Source organism: Schistocerca americana, chromosome 1, assembly GCF_021461395.2.
Source record: "Schistocerca americana isolate TAMUIC-IGC-003095 chromosome 1, iqSchAmer2.1, whole genome shotgun sequence".
Lineage (NCBI taxonomy): Eukaryota > Metazoa > Arthropoda > Insecta > Orthoptera > Acrididae > Schistocerca > Schistocerca americana.
The window spans coordinates 365,609,498-365,631,424 of record NC_060119.1 but is presented as its reverse complement, the minus strand read 5'-3'; the positions used below and the strand labels follow the sequence as shown (position 1 = coordinate 365,631,424).

General features: G+C 44.3%; 1 protein-coding gene across 3 annotated transcripts in view; it reads right to left on the bottom strand.

Moving 5' to 3' along the window:
• The window catches only part of LOC124600337 (chitinase-like protein EN03), a 198,815-nt gene that overhangs the window by 139,866 nt on the left and 37,022 nt on the right, over positions 1-21,927 (bottom strand). For 2 of the 3 annotated variants that reach the window (XM_047136152.1, XM_047136156.1), the window contains exon 2: positions 8,481-8,719. In XM_047136152.1, the coding sequence (XP_046992108.1) occupies positions 8,481-8,719 (239 nt within the window). The remainder of the gene's footprint in view (positions 1-8,480; positions 8,720-21,927) is intronic. The other variant, XM_047136153.1, reaches the window with a different exon arrangement.

The window sequence follows — 21,927 nt, the reverse complement described above, 5'->3', positions numbered from 1 at the left end:
GTCCTGTGGAACGGCTTGCCATGCCATTTCCACCTGGCGCCTCAGTTGGACCAGCGTTCGTGCTGGACGTGCAGACCGCGTGAGACGACGCTTCATCCAGTCCCAAACATGCTCAGTGGGGGACAGATCCGGAGATCTTGCTGGCCAGGGTAGTTGACTTACACCTTCTAGAGCACGTTGGGTGGCACGGGATACATGCGGACGTGCATTGTCCTGTTGGAACAGCAAGTTCCCTTGCCGGTCTAGGAATGGTAGAACGATGGGTTCGATGACGTTTTGGATGTACCGTGCACTATTCAGTGTCCCCTCGACCATCACCAGTGGTGTACGGCCAGTGTAGGAGATCGCTCCCCACACCATGATGCCGGGTGTTGGCCCTGTGTGCCTCGGTCGTATGCAGTCCTGATTGTGGCGCTCACCTGCACGGCGCCAAACACGCATACGACCATCATTGGCACCAAGGCAGAAGCGACTCTCATCGCTGAAGACGACACGTCTCCATTCGTCCCTCCATCCACGCCTGTCGCGACACCACTGGAAGCGGGCTGCACGATGTTGGGGCGTGAGCGGAAGACGGCCTAACGGTGTGCGGGACCGTAGCCCAGCTTCATGGAGACGGTTGCGAATGGTCCTCGCCGATACCCCAGGAGCAACAGTGTCCCTAATTTGCTGGGAAGTGGCGGTGCGGTCCCCTACGGCACTGCGTAGGATCCTACGGTCTTGGCGTGCATCCGTGCGTCGCTGCGGTCCGGTCCCAGGTCGACGGGCACGTGCACCTTCCGCCGACCACTGGCGACAACATCGATGTACTGTGGAGACCTCACGCCCCACTTGTTGAGCAATTCGGCGGTACGTCCACCCGGCCTCCCGCATGCCCACTATACGCCCTCGCTCAAAGTCCGTCAACTGCACATACGGTTCACGTCCACGCTGTCGCGGCATGCTACCAGTGTTAAAGACTGCGATGGAGCTCCGTATGCCACGGCAAACTGGCTGACACTGACGGCGGTGGTGCACAAATGCTGCGCAGCTAGCGCCATTCGACGGCCAACACCGCGGTTCCTGGTGTGTCCGCTGTGCCGTGCGTGTGATCATTGCTTGTACGGCCCTCTCGCAGTGTCCGGAGCAAGTATGGTGGGTCTGACACACCGGTGTCAATGTGTTCTTTTTTCCATTTCCAGGAGTGTATTCAACCGTTCATGTAACTAGTGACTGCTGTTGCCACAACACGGATACTCTCACTGCTGAGGGTGTCAGTGCAAATCGATTAAGTCCCTACCGAGTCGGAGCTGCCAATTACACTACCACAGTCAGCTGCTGGCGCCCGTCGTCGACAGCTAGACAATGAAGTGCTGCTCGTTGGCGATGTGCAACTGCTTTACCGTCTCTTCAGATGTGGACTCCGACAGAAGAGGCCGCGAGTTTCTCGTCTCAGGAAGTACTCTTAAGTTTTCGAGAACGCGAAACACTAACAAGACTGTCCAAGATACCGAGACAGCAACACTTGTCCCTCTAGCGGTCCGGAATGGAATCTCTCCAACATTCCACCGCGCAGCGATCCCTGAGAACCTGGGGCATTTGATGGTACCAGCTGACTAGATTTCTAGTCACAAACTCCGGCGGAAAACGGTACACCAATCGACTGGCTTCTCGCCACTTTACATCATCAGCCTTCGGCCTGTGATCATGCTCGCCTATGGCGTGCGCGGGAAAACTGCAGGCGAGCCAACGCCCTCGCACCGTGGGCACCTGTTCGTCACACTCCCCGCTGCGCCAAATGTGCCATCCCAGGAAGAGGCGCACAAACAGAACCCACAGAATAATATACGATCCCCAAAGCTCGCTTCTTCCGTTGTGAAGCGACTGCGGCGGTGCCAGTGCCTTGCGTTGACCCGTACTCTGAACAGGGTAGTGGACCTGGACGCCAGACGCACATCGGCGACCTCCTCCCCGGCTTTTGTGCCCAGCCCCATCTACTGTGTCGGAGCGGAACATTCGCAGAATCGCGACAGTTCGCTGGCGAGAGCTTTTCCCTCAGCTGTCCCAAATGGCAGTGAACAGTTCACTGAGAATTGCAGCCAAGTAGTTTCAGCTTCGAAATCGCATAACTGTCTGACGTTCGGCAGTCAATCGCCGATGTTATCAGATCAGTAACAGCTTAATCTCGCTGATTACACCGCGAGTGTGTGTAATAAAAGGAACAAATAAATAAATGAAAGAAAGATTCACCGTCACCTCACCTGGATCCCTCATCTCCGCTCCATCCACTCCGAAGCCCACAACCGCCTCCGACTCCTCAAACTCCTCTCTGGACGGACATGGGGTTGCACCCCTCTACCATCCTCCACACCTACAAATCATTAATCCGTCCCATCCTCTGTTATGCCAGTCCCGCCTGGATATCCGCCCCCCCACACAAATTCTATAAGTCCCTCCAGATCCTCGAATGCCATGCACTCCGCCTCACCTTCCGTATACGCCTCCCGTCTCCCACCCGGATCAACTATGACCTCATTCCTTTCCCCCATCTGCTCCTATTCCTCGAACATATCCACATACTCTCTGCCTCCCGCCGCCTCGATCCCCCTCACCCCCTTGTTGCTCCTCTCCTCTCCAATCCCTGCCCTCTGCCACGAGTTTAATGTTGTGTCCCCCTACCCTCCATCTCTACACCCTTCATCTCCTTTCCCAAGGTGGCTTCCGTAAACTCCCTCTCCTGGATGATGCCCTCTGTCCCTCCATTTATCCCTCCTATCAACTCTGATTCTCACCCCTCCCTCCTTTCCTCTGTCCTTCCCCAGGCTCCCTCTTCCCCCCCTTCCATCCTGTTTTCACCCTACCTAACCTCTCTGTCTCCCCTCTCCCACCCTGCTTTTTTGTATACCCCTCCTCTGCCTTTCCCCACTCCTTGTCGTGTCTGCCCAGCACCCCCCCCCCCCCTCTTATGGGTCCTTGTCCTCCATCGGCTCCTTTCCCCCCTCCCCCCCACTTCGTTTTTCCTCTCCTCCCCTCCTTCCCCCCTTTCCTTTCCCATCATCTGTCCAGGTTCCCCCCATCTGTCCTCGGCTCTGGTATATCATATTTGTGCCAATTTTTTAGTGCAGTGTTCAAGTTAATGTTCAGTGTTGTTAGTCTTTCCAAAGTGTTGCGAACAGAAACCATGCTGTCGCTGGGTGTAAATTTTATATCGCGTGCGAACAGAAACCAGACTGTCGCCGTGTTTTTTAATTGTCTGTCTTGTTTTATGTTCCACGATTTCCGCCATTTTACCATTTAAGTCACCGATTTTATCGCCTGCTTTTATTATTTATTATCTTCATCTTTTTAAAACAAATTCTGTAGGCTGAAGAGTGACGTACTAAGCTGCTGCCAGCCCGCCCCCTTCAGGGGGAATCGAAACTCAATAAAGGAAAAAAAAAGGCTGCTTCACAACTCTCTGATCTCTGCCGAACTTCAGGTCCTCCGGATCACTGAACACATCAGCAAAGGCTTCAACGCTGCCAAGTCGACAGCTGCGGTTTTTCTGGACTTGCAGAACGCCTACAATAAGATCTGGACCGACAACCTCGTGCGCAAGATGCTGATGCAGACACCAATACCGGACATCTATGTCAAGATTGTGGGTGACTTCCTCCGTGGTAGGACTTTCCTCGTGGCTCACAGGGGAATGCGTTCTGGCATTCGCCCATTGACAGTTGGCACTTCTAACAATACCACCACTTGCAAAGTAGGTTAGAAATCAGATTAATAATGTTGCTGACGCAGCATATGTTCGCTTTATCGGGCAACAACAAAGTTATTGACTGTGGATGGTATCATCAGAATGGAAATAATGAAGTCACTGTAAAAAAGTAATTAATTTTGGCACTTATCTTGAACGGATTCCCACGTCGATTTCGTCGAAGTTGTTATGGGTAATTTTGTTGATTCTAGGGTGATTCCACTTTGACTGCTAGAAGATCCAGATCTGTATTTTAGCAATATTTGAAGATCTAACAAATGCGTTTTTCAGGAAATTCTTAATGATCAAACAATCCCAGATCAGAACAATGGTGTGGCAAAAATAATTTTTGACTTGGTGTTCACGATCCACATTTTTATTAAACTTATTGTAAATTCACACGTACTTCTTCTTAATTGGCACATCACCAAGAAAACAGTTTTGTATCAATCTTCATATATTTGATTTCCACTTTAACCAAACACAAGACTTGACTGTTCTTTTACAAAGCGAAATAACAACTTAACTTCTGCAAAATGAAACAAAGACTGCTCTGTGCGCAATCGCGCCAAAACGGTTACAAGTAAGTCAAAGATTATGACAGTCTCACAGAAATGAATACACACATGAACCATATCACTGTAATATATCGATACATCGGAGTACCTATACATTAATAAAACGAAATGTGAATATTGTCACAAAAATACGTCTCTTACTTCGCAGAAAAGTAGTACGACATTACTGGTATCGAGAATTGGGGTTGGAGTGCCGTAATGGTCACGTAAATAAAGAACCATGACACACTCCACAGGGATCCGTGCTATCTCCCATTCTTTTTAACATTTACGTGAATGATATGCCGGTCATCCCCGAGTGCCAAGTGGCACAATATGCTGATGACACAGCACTCTATACCACTGGACGTATCACTGACGCCGTGCCGCGCGGGATTAGCCGAGCGATCTGGGGCGCTGCAGTCATGGACTGTGCGGCTGGTCCCGGCGGAGGTTCGAGTCCTCCCTCGGGCATGGGTGTGTGTGTTTTTCCTTAGGATAATTTAGGTTAAGTAGTGTGTAAGCTCTGGGACTGATGACCTTAGCTGTTAAGTCCCATAAGATTTCACCCACATTTGAACTGACGCGGTCATCGCCCGCCTCCAACGACAGGTGGACGCCACCATCACGTTGTGCCAGACAAACAAAATCGCTCTTCATGCCACCAAAACTACGGCGGTCTACTTCACGAAACGGCGCCCAATACTCCGCCGCAATATTTCGATTGCAGGCGTGCAGGTGCCCTGATCCCCGACGACCACCTATCTCGGGGTCCAGATGGACCACAAGCTGCTGTTCCACTGCCATGCAGAGTATGTCGCCAACAAGGGGCAAAAGCTGACCAGGACCTTGTGCCCCCTCTTCCGCAGTAGGGAACTTAACCTGCCTACCAAGCTCCGTATCTACCGGGCCGCTATCCTGCCTGCCCTCACGTATGGCTCCACTGCATGGGCCACGATTAGTGTCACAGGATGCGGACGTTGCAGCGCCTGCAGAACAAGGTTCTCAGGTGGAGCCTGCACGCCCCGCACTCACGCGGATTGTGACTCTGCATGAGGAAGCAGATATCGCCCCCCTCAAGGAGACTATACGCAACAACGCGCTGCGGTTCTATGAGAAAGTGGCTGCCCTACGGGACACTGTCCATGGGCTACGCCACGTTGGGACTACACATCCACCTCGCTGGCATCGCCAACCGGTTCCGCTGACCATCTTCGAGGAATCGGCATCCGAACAGGACTAGCGCTGGGCCTGGCACGCCCACCACGGCTGCCTCCTTTGCCAGGACTAGCCCTCCATTCCACGTCCACGACTTTCCACTCTTACCTGCCCATGTTGGACTACGTTTTTATGGCGTACTGTCACCGTTGCAGGGTGGTATGGGACTCCAAGTCCCACCGCCACACCTCCAAAGTGTATTGCAGTGTCACAATGTTTCGTGATGAGCAGTCAATCAGCAGATTAAAAAGAAAAATAGAGCTTTCTCATTGTATTGTTAACCTGACTTTCTCGTACTGAATTGTATTAGTCTTTTTCCAGTTCTTCTTTTTCCGTCATGTTCCTCTTGCTCCACGTATCGGGTTTTGTAGCCCGCTACGATTTATTATGAGTGATGCACGTCTTTTCTTATTCAGCCTCGTTGTATTTACCTCTTTGTCTGATACATATACGTCTTTTTTTTAAATAAATCTGTGGACTATGTGCCTAAAGTATTTATTAATTTCGTCCTATTCGTAATTTTATAATTTTGTGTTTGCAATTACATTCTTATTCTAAACTTCTTTTGCGGTCTCTGCTTATGACCCCCTATTCCTCTCAGAAATATGTCAGTTCTGCAGTTTGTAATATTCTTCCTTTTTCAGTAGAGTACAGGCGCAGTGACACTGTGTTGTAATATTTAATTATGCTATGTGTTTTGTTTTATTTAATTTCTAATAGTGCACAACCAATTAAGTACTCTTATTTTCTCTGTACTGTCCACTTGTTCTACAAATGATGTTTATCGCTAAATGTCGAATAAATTTACCCTTTATATTTGTTTATTATCAGTTACTGGTTACACCTGATAGATTCTAGCCGAAACACTACCTAATGAGTGAAGTTCATAGGCGAACAATTAAACACAAGCACACACACACACACACACACACACACACACACATACACACACACAAAAGCACACACACACACTCTCACACACACAGTCTGAGACAAAGAGATAATTATGTATTGAGAACTTTCTCCATAGGGCATTACCTTTAAAAATTACGTTATTGTCAGTCAGCATATTCATTTCTCTTCTCAGATGTAAAAGTTGTTTGAGTATTTGAGAGCTTAATTGGCTGCTGTGTTCCAAAGACGTTTTTTTCCATTCCTTGGAGTTGGGCAGGCTGTTGTAGAATAAAGTCTTGTTCTTTTCAATCAAGAGTCCTAGCTGGCTGCAACTGGTGCAGAATGGATGTGCTGTCCATCTCTACAGCCAAACTTAAAGGAATTACTGTCGTCTGTGAGATTGTTACAGACAAATATTGTCATAGCACTGATGCCTATCCTGTAGAAGTTGCTTTTTTCTAGACATACCTAGGTAACAGCAACACATTACTCTTTTATGTATCTTTTTTCTCTATTATGTTCATGTTAACTTTCAGTCAATAAGGCTAGCCAAAGTACACACAAGAAACAAAATATTTACAGGTTAAATTGTCCTCTTGGAATCCAAAGAGACCAGTGTCACTTTCGTTTGAAATGCTGTCTGTTTCTGCCATTCCCAAAATTACTTTAAGGATAAACTATACCAAAGTACCTGTAAAGCACATGAATCTTTCAGCTCGTTCATTAGCTTATGACAAACCCCATTTCGAAAGATCAGACTGAAACATCATACGCTTGTTTCATCGGCGCAGTTTTACCGCGAATACGGTAGAAAATTTCTCTTGGTTTTGATTTTCCATTCACTTTTGTCCGCGTCTTTCCAGCAAATGCGCCGTCCATTCGTACTTTTTTTAGCCACATAACTTTTAATGCCTTTTCAGTTGTAACTGACTCTAAACGCTTATCTAAACTCCGTTTCAAGATTTATCTTTGATCATTATTAGCACCTGTCCAATGCGTTTCTCCACAAGTACAAATTTCAGAACTTATTCTTCCGTCCTAGGACATTATCAGAATTAAACTTGTTATTCAACGAAATACTCTTTCGTGTGACCGGTATTACATCTGATTTCTTCCTTGCTTAGCCATCTCGTTTTGCTTCACAGGTACCATCATTCTTTCACGTTAGTTGATACTTCGAGCGATTCTTCTTAGCACAACTTCGTATGTAAGGGTGAAAATCTTATAAAGAACGTTTAGTTCCACTAATATTTGTCTATTATTACTCAATTTTTGCTTATTAGGCCATCGTTAGGTGACAATTATGTAGTGTCCTCGAAAACACTAATGCCCAAGAAAGCTTCGACAAATAGTTATTTTCTTCTCTACTTCCTTTTATTTCCTTTTATCTAACGTATTCTGTGTTAGTCTTTCCGTTCTTTTAAGCTTTCTGCTTTGTGCTGGAATGACCAATTTTCTTCAGTTTTCCTTTCACTAAAAGATGTAAAATCATATTTGTTACTCGATTATTTTGCCATCTCCTTCAACATCCCTTCAGTGTTTCACTCGCTTCTTCGAAGTGTTATTCTAATGAAGAACTGGTATGTATGCGATATTCATCGTGCTTGTGCTTATTGTTCTATGAAAAGTTAACAGTTTTTAGCAGCTGATGTTACACGTCGTGTACTCCTTATGTCGGGGACAGAAGATCGAACTCGTATTATTCTAATCCCGCAGTTCATGTCTGACATCAGCTACTGTGAAGTTATTTCATTAACTAGCGCTGCCATGCTTGAGTTTAATTTTCATTAAATGTCCCATAATACCCCGATATTAACACTGAGTTCTCTTTTTGCTCCACACCCACTTCTTTGTTCTTTTCTAACAGTACTGCACAGCTTTACCTGTCTCTGTTCTGCCTCTTTGTCTCTCTTTCAGACACACACACACACACACACACACACACACACACACACACGCACTCACTCACTCACTCACTCACTTCGTGCTTTCGAGCGTTTGTTTATGCCGTCATCAGATCAAAACCTCTTACCCTCACTGTATGGTCTAAGTAGTTCTCTTCTATGTCAATCTATTATTACGACACTAACCAGCTCAAAGTACTTCTTCCGCTGGTCTGCATCGGCGCCTCCACCACCGATGGACAGAAGCACCTTCAGTGAGGGGAAGCGCTCCTTGAGCGCCACCAGACTGGTGTACTTGGAGGTGTCGTCCTGGTATCGCGGCACCGCCTTGTAACTGTCCGTGTCGATGGTGGCGTAGCCGTAGATGAGGTGTGTGCAGTAGGTCAGGCTGGGCTCTATCTCCGACACGAGCATACGCTTCGGATCTGCAACAGTTGTTACGTTCTCAAGCAAGTAGGATGTAAAGATTGAGGAGATAATCTTTCTCAGCACGTGTCGTCTTTTAGCAGTAAACCGTGACTAACGCGAATTAAAAAATTTCCTCGATAACTGAACTTTAAAAGAAGTTTAGGGCTTCCAGCCGCTCTTCGTTTACTACACCCCAAAATATTTCGACAGGGTGCCTGTCAGTCATCCTCAGGAGAGCCATCAAACACTGACGAAGTCTTCGCCCATCCTGAAACTTATAACCGCAATGAGTTTATGTTTCGCACATGCATCAATATTGTGGTGACAGACTAGCAAAACATCTTGCCAATAGGTAATTTTGAAAGGCATGAATACAGTAAGCAGGTCCAAATGAATGCATGTTGCAGTAGTTATTCACGGATGAAAACACTTGCACGTGATAGAGCGAATTGGGGGACTACATCAAAACCGTCTTCTGGCGATAGACTATATCGACAACCATGTCCACTTCTTCTTCGTCTATTCCGGTATATCCTCGAATTTCGAATGAATTTTTCTTCTATATGTTCATTATCAGTTACTATTTTACTTCTAATAGTCAAACCGCTAAGGCTGTTCTCTGTAGCTATTATGTGCAATTCATTGACAAGTCATCGAAATGGTTCCTATACCACCAGTTATATTTTATTATCAAAAATTTACTGCTAAGTGACAAACACACACGCACACGCACACACACGCGCGCACATAGATGCATAATGTAGTCTGAGATAGAGACACAATTTCTTATTCAAATTTCTTTTGACGAACAGAGAAAGTTGCAAACATAAAAGATTTCATTTTGTCTTTAAAAAGTTCTTTATTGTCTATACGTACATTTAATCCACTTCGCAGAGGTAAAAGGTAATTCAACGTGCCATTTTCTTCTACGTTCCAAAGAAAAATGTATGTGTTTGCCATCTTGATTTGTAAAGATCCCACTGTTAGAGTTCGTTAACAACAAAAATCAGGGGGCTGTTCCTATTTCACACACACACACACACACACACACACACACACACACACACACACTATATATATTTCGCAACTGATTAGATTATCAGTTGACGACATGAACATTTTAAATGACAGGCGAAGTACTCTTAAAGTTCAGTGACTAATAATGTTTTGTAATTACAGTGAATAAAATAGAAACAGTAAATTAATAAACTTATAAGACATGATATGATGCTTGTTAAACTGACCATAGCGCGCGCGCGTGTGTGTTTGTGTGTGTGTGTGTGTGTGTGTGTGTGTGTGTGTGTGTGTGTATTTCTCTGTCTGTATCGTGTTGGGACCCGGCGAGCACGCAGTAGTGCCTAATCCAATGTCTGAAGTAGTGGTGGAGGAAACTGGCGCCATGAATCCTGCAGGACTGTCCATAAATCCGTAATAGTACGAGGGCTTGGAAATTTATTCTTAATAGCACGTTGCAAGACATACCAGATATGCTCAATAATGTTCTTGTGTGGGGACACTGGTGGCCAGCGAAAGTGTTCAAACTCAGAAGAGTGCTCCTGGGGCCACTCTGGCTATTCTGGACGTGTGGGGTGTCGCATTGTCCTGCTGAAATAGCCCAAGTCCGTCGGAACGCACAGTGGACGTGAATGGATGCAGGTGATCGACAGGATGCTTACGTACCTGCCGAGAGTCGTGTCTAGACGTATAAGGGTTCCGTATCACTCCAATTGCACGCACCCCACACCATTACAGAGCCTCCACCAGCTGGAGCAGTCCCCTGCTGACAGGCAGGGTCCATGGATTCATGAGATTGTCTCCATATACATACACGTCCATCCGCTCGATACAATTGAAACGAGACTCGTCCGACCAGGCAACATGTTTCCAGTCATCAACAGTCCAATGTCGGTGCTGACGGGCCCAGGCGAGGCGTAAAACTTTGTATCGTGCAGTCATGAAGGGTACATGAGTGGGCCTTCGGCTCCGAAAGCACATATCCATGATGTTTCGTTGAATGGTTCGCACACTGACACTTGAAGATGGCCCAGCATCGAAATATGCAAAAATTTGCGGAAGGGTTGTTGCACTTGTGTCACGTTGAACGATTCTCTTCAGTCGTCGTTGGTCCAGTTCTTGCAGGATCCTTTTCCGGCGTCAGCGATGTCGGAGATCTGATGTGTTACCGGATTCCTGATGTTCGCGGTGCACTTAATCGCTAAGATGTTGTGTCCCATCGCTCGTGCGCCGACTATAACACCACGTTCAAACTCACTTAAATCTTGATAATCTGCCATTGTAGCAATAGTAATCGATGAAACAACTGCTCCAGACACTTGTCTTATATAGGCGTTGCCGAGCCAACTGCTGCGCCGTATTCTGCCTGTTTTCATGTCTCGGTATTTGAATTAGCATACCTCTACTAGTTTCTTTGGCGCTTCAGTGCGTAACTATGGCGACAGTACCGCATACACCAGGTATAAAAGGGCAGTGCATTGGCGGAGCTGTCATTTATGCTCAGATGGTTCACGTGAAAAGGTCTCCGACACAATTCTGGCCGCACGACGAGAATTAACAGACTCTGAACGCGGAATGTTAGATGGAGCTAGACGCATGGGACATTCGATTTCAGAAATCGTAAGGAAATTCTATATTCCGAGATCCACAGTGAGAAGAGTGTGCCCAGAATACTATACTTCAGGCCTTAACTATTCGGAAAGCAAGTTCCGATCGGTCAAGAAATGGAAACCACTGTGAATATCTAATAAAGCTATGCACATATGTGTTTAACAGTGTCTCTAGTATCCCTGTCGGTTGCATCACTTCGCTCTTTTCAGTTCTGAGAGCATGGTGAGCACATAAAGTTGCGTAGAAAATAGTGTCTCCCGCAAAGTATGAGGCCCTGGTGAGACATTTCGCCTGATCTTATGCAGCCCAGAACTGTTATACGGTTCCTAGTTCGTGACAATTATCGGTCACAATCTGCAGGGGCAATGAAAATGCTCCTGCAGCATTTTCGATGGGAAGTGTTTGATCACCCGCACTGCAGCCGGTAATTGGATCACGCTGTGTCTCATCTCTGCTCGCATTAACTACTGGCTATTAAGATAACAATTTCGCACAGACAACGAGCTCTAGTTGAGCGGAGAGAATTGGCGGGAAGCATAGGCGGCTGCCTTCTATGACGAGGCTATTGGGAAGTTAGTATAACGGTGCGACAGATGTCCTAGTTGAAGCGGCGACTACGTAGCGAAGTAGCTGGAAGGTGGAGCCAGCAGTCGCAAATAAAACATTTCTGATTTTCAATGTAGTTTCCATTTCACGGCTGTTCGGAACTTATTTTCTGGACAAGCCTTGTATCGTCACGGACACCGCAGTGGCCGACGGCCTTCGTTTAACGACCTAGAGTAGCGGCGTTGGCGTAGGGTTATCAGTGCTAACAGACAAGCAACACAACTTGAAATAACCACAGACTATGATGAACGTAACCGTTAGAACAGTGCGGCGAAATTAGGTGTTAATGGGCTACGGCAGCAGACGATCGACGCGAGTTCCTTTGCTAACAGCATGAGATCACCTGCAGCGCCTATCCTGTGCTCGTGACCATATCGTTGGACCATAGATGACTGGAAAACCGATGGGTAGCAGTTGGTAAGAGCTGACCGTAGGGTTCGAGTGTGGACCCAAGTTGTCAACAAGACACTGTGCAAGGTGGTGTTAGCTCCGCGTTGGTGGGAGCTGTGTTTACTTGGAAATGGACCGTGTCCTCTGGTCCAACTGAACTGATCATTGACCATTTACAGCCATTCATGGACTTCATGTTCCCAAACAACGATGGAATTTTTAGAGATGGCAATAAATAATGTCACCGGACTGTAATTCTTCACGACTGGTGCGAAGAACATTATGAATTATTCGAAAGAATGATTTGGCCACCCAGATCACCTAACATGAATCCCAGCGAACGTTTGTGGAACATGATCGAGAGATCAGTTAGTGCACAATATCCTGCACCGGCAACACTTTCGCAATTATGGACGATATAGAGGCACCATGGATCAATATTTCTGCAGGGGACTTGGAACATTTTGTTGAGGCCATGGCACGTCGAGTTGCTCCACTACACCGGCTGAAAGTAGTTCCGATGTGATATTAGGAGGTATCCCACGACTTTTGTCGCCACAGTGTACATCCAGGATGTATTCTATGCATTCTTCTACGTATTTTCCCACGTATCCCGCTTACTAGTAGGGTGCGTTAATCACTGAGCCGCGCCGGCACAGCGCCTCACGCAACTGCACTGATTATACTGGCATGTCTCCCTCCTCGATCCACATTCTCACTGCCGCCCCAATTTACTTTTAAATTTCACCTTACTAGATTCACAGTCTTGGAACAGATTTTCACTGGCCGCTTCAATCTATACACCGGGTGATCAAAAAGTCAGTATAAATTTGAAAACTTAATAAACCACGGAATAATGTAGATAGAGAGGTAAAAATTGACATACATGCTTGGAATGGCATGGGGATTTTTAGAACAAAAAAAAACAAAGTTCACAAAATGTCCGACAGATGTCACTGGACAGCAAAACGTCAGTGACTGCGCATGACAATTGTGTATAAAAGGTGCTGTAATGAGAGAGAGAATCAGATGCGCCAGCAGTAGCACTATGTTGACATTACCTGAAAAGGGGCTTTTAGTGAAGCTGTATTATCAGAATGGGGAACGTGCTAGTTCAGCGTTACGATCCTATCGCCATAGGAAGGAGATTCGAACGGGTAAAGGTCCGTTGAGAAATGCAGCTGTGGCAAGAATGATTTCGAAGCCACGGGTTGTTTAGACGATAGACCCCGTAGTGGCCGACCGAGCACAAGGCGTAATGCTACTGAGACAGTTCAGGAAGAAATAGAGACTGTAGCGGGTTCGTCTGTGCACGGGGAAGTCAGCGCTCGTGCAGTCGCACTTCGCACCAGCATTCCGTACACTACTGGTTGGCACTGAGGCGTACCGTCCGATGCTATCCGTACAAAATCCATCGGCATCATGAACTGTTACATGGCGATTTAGTGAAGCGGAGGGCATTTGCGGTGTGGGTGTTTCAAAAGATGGCGGAAGATGACGATTGGTTGAGTAACGTGTTGTGGACCGACGAAGCTCATTTCACGCTCTGAGGGTCTATCAACGCCCACAACTGCTGAATTTGGGCTACCGAAAATCCAAGAACTGTCGTGGAAACTCCATTGCACGACGAGAAAGTCACAGTATGTGTTGGATTTACCACATCTACCGTTATCGGGCCTTTTTCCTTGAGGAAATGAGTTATTCTGGTTTTGTAACTGCTACCGTGACGGGTGAGAGGTACGCCGATATGTTACAGAATCGCATCATCCCCAGTCTGGCTGATAAACACCTGCTGGAACGTACGATGTTTATGCAGGATGGCGCTCCACCCCATACTGCTAGACGCGTGAAAGATCTCTTGCGCGCGTCGTTTGGTGATGATCGTGTGCTCATGCGCCACTTTCGTCATGCTTGGCCTCCCAGGTCCCCAAACCTCAGTCCGTGCGATTATTGGCTTTGGGGTTACCTGAAGTGGCAAGTGTATCGTGATTGAGGGACATCTCTAGGGAGATTCTCTGTAAAGAATATCATCTTTGCTTTGTCTTACTTTGTTATGCTAATTATTGCTATTCTGATCAGACGAAGCGCCATCTGTCGGACATTTTTTGAATTTTGTATTTTTTTGGTTCTAATAAAACCCCATGTCATTCCAAGCATGTGTGTCAATATGTACCTGTCTATCTACATTATTCCGTGATTTATTCAGTTTTCAAATTTGTACTGACTTTTTGATCACCCGGTACATAAAGTCATATCTGTATAAGACCAGTAAAATCTCTGAAATTGTGAAATTTCATTTGTATGAAGATGGATTCTGTTGGAGATTCAGAGGCTAGAAATGGAGCCCACTACGAGGGAGTGCTGACAATAAATGCGTCCGAATTTTTTATTCTGTTTTCAATATCACCTGAGGTATTACGTATCATAGATGTTACTCGAGCGACTTCCGCGTTTTGTTGGCGGAAGTTACGGCCCTCTGCCATCAGAACGGCACGAAATTGTAGCGTGTAACATGGAAGTGTGCAACGTAACTATATGGGTACGTGAGAAACAGCCTGCTCTAATCGAGTTTCTAACCGCAAGGAACACGCTCTCCTTCAGCATGACTATACCAGACTATTCAAGAACACTGTGACATCTGCAACAATCCGGGTTCACAGTCTCGGTCATCCTCCGTACAGCCCCTACTTCAACCATCCGATTTTCGTCTGTTTCCAAAACATAAATAAAACCTTCGAGGACTTCACTTTGATAGTGATGAAGCGGTGCAAGCAGAGGTGAGGTTGTGGCTGCGTCAACCAAGTCAAACATTCTACAGAGCCGGCCACTGTGGGCGAGCGGTTCTAGGTGCTTCTGTCCGGAACCGCACGACTGGTACGATCGCAGGTTCGAATCCTGCCTCGGGCATGGATGTGTGTGATGTCCTTATGTTGGTTAGGTTTAAGTAGTTCTAAGTTCTAGGAGAATGATGACCTCAGGTGTTAAGTCCCATAGTGCTCAGAGCCATTTTGAACCATTCTACAGAGACGGTATCAACAAACTGGTCTCTCGTTGGGAGAAATGTGTTCGCCGCCAGGGTGACTGTGTTGAGAAATGATCATGTAGACACGAAAAATAAAGATGCAGAGTGTTAATTAAGTTCGTTTCAATTAGACAAAAAATGTTCAAATGTGTGTGAAATCTTATGGGACTTAACTGCTAAGGTCATCAGTCCCTAAGCTTACGCACTACTTAACCTAAATTATCCTAAAGACAAACACACACACCCATGCCCGAGGGCCGGCCGAAGTGGCCGTGCGGTTCTAGGCGCTGCAGTCTGGAACCGCGAGACCGCTACGGTCGCAGGTTCGAATCCTGCCTCGGGCATGGATGTGCGTGATGTCCTTAGGTTAGTTAGGTTTAACTAGTTCTAAGTTATAGGGGACTAATGACCTCAGTAGTTGAGTCCCATAGTGCTCAGAGCCATTTGAACCACCATGCCCGAGGGAGGACTCGAACCTCCGCCGGGACCAGCCGCACAGTCCATGACTGCAGCGCGTTAGACCGCTCTGCTAATTCCGCGTGGCCTTCAATTAGACCGCTTTAAGAGTTTTGAGATAAAAAGTCAGAGGCGTAAATTCACTGCATGCTCTCGTGCAATCATAAATCATGAATAATAATTACTAAATCAACCATTTTGAGGTAATCGCCTCGAGCGAAAACACAGATACTTCTCGTAGTAAATGGATCCAGAAACGTTTTGATATCAGTTGTTTTTGTGAGATATGTTTAAACGAAATTACTTAGATGTGAGTTCTTACGTTAAACTGGCACACATTGTTATTTTGACCATTGTTTTTACTAGTGCTGTAAATGTCTTACGTACGGATTTAAGAAAGCCGACGACCTGTGAATTAAACATGATTCATTACTTAGGGGCTCCTTCAGCAGCCATCCTGAGGGAACCCAAGTGGCGCAACGCTTCCACTGCTGAGGATCGCTACAAGACAGAGCAGCCGTGGGACTGGACTGCCGCAAGTGGGCCAGTGGATCCCCGCCACGTCACTGCCCTGACCTCAAGACTGTTGTTCAAGGCCTTACACTGAGTTCTCTGCCAGGTAGCCAAGCGTAGCAACCTTGTACTGCGCAAGAGAGGTAGCTCGTTCCAATTCAGCGCAGCTACACGAACAAAACAACTTTCTCTGGGAAATGTGAGGTGACGTGACAGTGTTTTACTGTGCTGGAAGGCCCTTGCCGATTCCAGAATTGTCCAGTGAACGCAGCAGGATTAAACTCAGTTACAGGCAAGAACGACACATAGCGGAAGGCTGAAGATGTCGACAACGCTTAGAAATTGGAATAGAAGCGTTAGTTGAGTGTTTGCAGTTGTGCTATTTAGTCTGTAGATTGGTTTGATGCAGCTCTCCAAGCTAGTCTGTCCTGTGCGGTCTCTTCATCTCTGCAAAACTACTGCAACCTACATCCTTTTGAATCTACAATTTTTGGTCACCACATTTCCTTCCATTTTGGAACTCATGATCCATTCGCCATATGTCCTAGCTTTCGATGTCTTCTGTAGTCAAGTCGTGCAATAAATTTCTTTCTTCCACAATGCGCTTCAGTACCTTTCCATTAGTTATTCAATTAGCCCACCTAATCTTCAGCATTCGCCCTTAGCATCACATTTCGACAGTTTCAATTCGCTTTTTGCCGTTAGTGTTTACTGTCCACATTTCACTTCCATACAAGGCTACGACACAGTCAAATATCTTCTGAAATGACGTCCTAACATTTAAATTTAGATTAGATGTCAACAAATTCCTCTTTTTGCGTATGCTGTTCTTGTTACCACCAGTCTCCATTTTCATATCCTCGCTGCTTCGGCCATCATCAGTTATTTTGCTACCGAAATAGCAAAATTTGTCTACTACTTTTACTGTCTCATCTCCTAATCCAATTCCATCAGCATCCCCCGATTTTATTCCACTACATTTTATTATTATTGTTTTACTTTTGTTGATGTTCATCACATAATCTCTTTTCAAGACACAACCCATTCCGTTCAGCTGCTCATCTAAGTCCTTTGCCATATCTGACTGAGTTACAGTATCATCAGCAAATCTCAAAATATTTATGTTTTGTAGTATTTTGCATAAAAATGTTATTTTCATGCTGCACATTAATTTTTTGTTTTACTTATGCACCCACAGTCATTTCGCCTAAAAAAAAGCATTTTCAGTGGGTGTCTTGGAATATTACATGATTTTCCCGTTGTCACACATAAGTTATAGTGTTAAAACAGGTCATGGAAGTATTTTGTATAATGAAATGGAGAAGTACTTACAGGTCAGTGTTTAATTCTGTAGTTATAAAGCAAGCAGCATTCCTCAAATGAAAACTGGTTGAAAGCTTCCACTTTTTCTAGTACCCATTGTGTTTTCGTGAGATAACACTTTAACTTTCTTTTTTCTCTGTGTAGAGTCTCATTCGTTTTCGTAAGTGTTGCCAACTTTCGTGGTCTTTACTTCCAGCTGTTTTCGTTTGACTGTATATGTGGCAATGTAAGTTTTGTGTCTCATTTGTGTCTCAGCATCTCTCTCTCTCTCTCTCTCTCTCTCTCTCTCTGTGTGTGTGTGTGTGTGTGTGTGTGTGTGTGTGTGTGCGTGTGTGTTTGTGTCTATACAGTTGTTTCCAATTATGTTCTTAGGACAGGAATGTCATTTGTGATCATCTATTGGAATGTTTGTCTGTTATATGATCAGTTAGTGTAAACAATGAATGTCATATTCACTTGGTCATTTAGTAGTAGCTTCTTTCTGCCTTTATTTTGTATATATGATCATTTTCTTGTAAAGTTAGCAGGTGTGTTCCATTATTTATTCTATTTTCATACCTTTATCTCTTGTAGTGTGCTTGTGACTCATTTCCTTGAACGTTATGCAACAATTGAGTGGATGTTCTCATATTTCCATTCTCTGATATTCTTTGTATGGGGTGTCGAGTGTTCTGCTGGTGTTTCTTACTTACCTTGAATGACATGTGTTGCATAGTAGTTGATATATTGCTGCCTTCTGGCAGATGTCTTTGTCATTTGCTACGTTAGATGTTAGCTGTTTGTCTGAATGCTGTAGTTATGGCTTGTTTTTTTAATGTTTGTTATTGTATGTGCGTGTTTCCGATTGTATGCAATTGTGAATGACCTAGAATCTTCGGTCGTGTTTTCTTGTATTCTTTATGTTGTTGTTCTGTCACTGTGTGTGTTTGTTTGTGTGGGCTTTGTTATGTTGTTGTTTGTAGCTCTGTGAGTGTATTGCGTTTACATGCATTTGTTGTGACTAGACTGCATGTGTACCCTTTGTTTTTTGCTATTTATTTGACGATTTTGTTTCTGGAAATTTTCTCTGCTGAGTGGTAATGTGTTGACCCTGCAAACTATGTATATAAGAATTGCTTGATTCCGTGAGTGTGGATAATTTGAAGTTTGATGTATGATTGTGCCAGATGTTGTAGGATTACACTAAATTTCAAAGCCGTGGTGTTTGTTTTGTTTTTTGTTATATCTAAGAAGTTCATTTTGTTGTCATACTCCCTTTCCATTGTGTATCTTATCTTTTTGTGTATTGTGTTTATATCTGCATGTAAATTACCCATTTGTTTCTGGTTCATTAATTAAACAAGGGATCATCTGTCTATCTGACTCAGTGTAGTATGTTGTACCTCTTTGTGATAAAGATTTTCTTCGTTGTTTATGAAAATGTTTGCTAGGGAACCTGACACTGGTGATCCTACTGGTAGCTTAGCTTCTTGTAAATAGTATTCATTATTAAACTGAAAGTAGTTTTGTTCCATTATCAGTTATAGAGACTTGTTTATTTCTTTGGTATATTCATAAGGAATTTGGTTGTTATCTTTCAGGTTTTATTCTGTGACGTGCATTTTTTATTACTCTTATGCATGAAAACGTATTTTCTGTGTAAGAGAGAGGAGGGTAGTTGTGACTAGGACTTTTATATTTTTTATAAGTCATATTAACTGCGAAGTGTTCCTTATAGTTCTATCATCTTCTATTTTATACTTTTAAAAAGTAATTTCAACAAGAGTCCTACGAATCTGGAAGTGGTAACTTTCTTGAATTTTATAATGGATATTACTGGGATATTTGGTGTATGGACTTTTAGTTGGCATCGGAGGGTGGGTACACTGAGAATACTCTGTATTAATTTTCCTTTTTTCTATCTTCTAATGTGTAGTCTACATTTTAAGACACTTTTTATCTTGAAACTTCCTGGCAGATTAAAACTGTGTTCCGGACCGAGACTCGAACTCGGGACCTATGCCTTTCGCGGGCAAGTGCTCTACCAACTGAGCTACCTAATCACGACTCACGCCCCGTCCTCACAGCTTTACTTCCGCCAGTGTCTCGGTCCGGCACACAGTTTTAATCTGCCAGGAAGTTTCATATCAGCGCACACTCCGCTGCAGAGTGAAAATCTCGTTCTGGACTTTTTATCTTATTCAAAAATCTATTTGTTTGGATCAGATCTGGGTGCATGAGTAAAATAAAAAATTAATATGGAGCAGGCAAAAGGCATTTTTTCTGTACTCTGCTGCAACTGTTTTTATTTCTTCTCTCTGTACTTTAATTCCCTTTCTAAATTATTTGTTGCTTTTCTTTATTGCTTGCTCTGCGTACAGATTGAATAACTTGATGGACAGGCTACAATCCTGTCTCACTCCCTTCTCAACTACTGCTTCCTTTTCATGTGCTTTTACTTGTATAATTGTAATCTGCTTTCTGTACATGTTGTAAATAAGCTTTCACTCTCTACATTTTACCCCTGCTACTTTGAAAATTTCAATGACTGTAGTCCCGACGGTATTGTCAACAGATTTCTCTAAATATACAAATGCTGTAAATATATGTTTCCCTTTTTTCAGCCTATCTTCTAAGATAAGTGATAGGATCAATATTGCCTTGTGTGTTACTACATTTCTGTGGAATTCAAACTGATCTTCCCCAAGGCCAGTCTCTAGCAGGTTTTTTTTTCCGTTTTCCGTCAATATTTTACAATCATACTTATTAAACTGATGGTTCGGTAGTATTCACACTTCTTAGCACCACCCATTCATTGTTATTGAGATTACTGTATAGTTCTTGAAATCAGAAGGTATTTCGCCTGTCGCATATACCTTGCAAACCACGTGGAATAAAACTTCCTCGCCGATTAAAACTGTGTGTCGGACCGAGACTCGAATTCGGCTCCGTCGCCTTTCGCGGGCAAGTGCTCTACCAACTGAACTACCCAAGAACGACTCACGACCCGTCCTCACAGCTTTAATTCCGCCAGTACCTCGTCTCCTACCTTCCAAACTTCACAGAATCTCTCCTGCGAACCTTGCAGATCTAGAACTCCTGAAAGAAAGGATGTTGCTGAGACATGGATTAGCCAAAATCTGGGAGATGTTTCCAGAATGAAATTTTCACTGTGTAGCGGAGTGTACGCTGTTATGAAACTTCCTGGAAGATTAAAACTATGTACCGGACCGAGAATCGAACTCGGGACCTTTGCGTTTCATGGTACACACTCCGCTAGAGTGAAAATTTCATTCATGTGGAATAGTTTTATCATGACTGGCTCTCTAAAGAGTCTCAATAATTATGAGGGAATGGCACCCACTTTTCGGGCTTGTTTCTGCTTAGGTATTTCAGTGCTCTGTCAAATTATTCTCGCCGTATCATATTTTCAAACTCATTTTCACTTACTTTCTGTTCTGTTTCTACAATATTGTTTTCAAGTTTGTTTTCCCTGTATAGATCCCCTACATAGTACGTCCATCTTTCGTCTTTCTTTTCTTGCGTAGAACTTTCGTTCCATCTGAGCTCTTGGTATTCATGCCACTGCTTCTCATATCTCCAAAGGCCTCTTAAATTTTTCTCCAGGTAGCTTCAATCACTACCCTAGTAATACATGTTTCTACAACCGAGCTTTTGTTTTCTAGCAATTTTTACTTTTCATTTGGCATTTTTTATCAGTTTCATTTTCCAAACATATATACTCCGTTTCACGTACTTCACTTGCTGCATTTTTATATTGCTCTCCTTTCGTAATCAATTTTATATGTGAATATCGGTTCAAATCAGTTCTTCCGAAGCTGAAGATTTGAATAACGCTTATTGGACGAACAAGAAATTTCGTAATTAGATGATGTGGTTTTCAATTTGATAGAGAGAGAATAACTTTTTATAACAATTTAGGTTTTGAGTATACTTCATCACATGCTTACCGCCTTTTCTAAGTACACTTCAGCTAGTTCCCACGCGCTCTAAATATCCTGAAGTATCTTTGGATTTGGGAGCACTGTGCTTTGAAAATTCGGTCTTTCATATCGTATCTCTTTACTGATCTCTTTGGAATGCCCCCATCACTCCGCCTGTAGAAACAAATATATAATCAATGGAACCATATCGACCAATCGAAAGACCACGAAAAATGTGATTTTAAATATTCCTGGTATCATAAAAACATAGTACTCTCCCTGCCGCCATTGACAAGCAGCTGCCAGCAGCAAGTCGTATACTCTTAGCTCACTTATTTGTTACATAGTTTAATTCTTAATTTCTTTG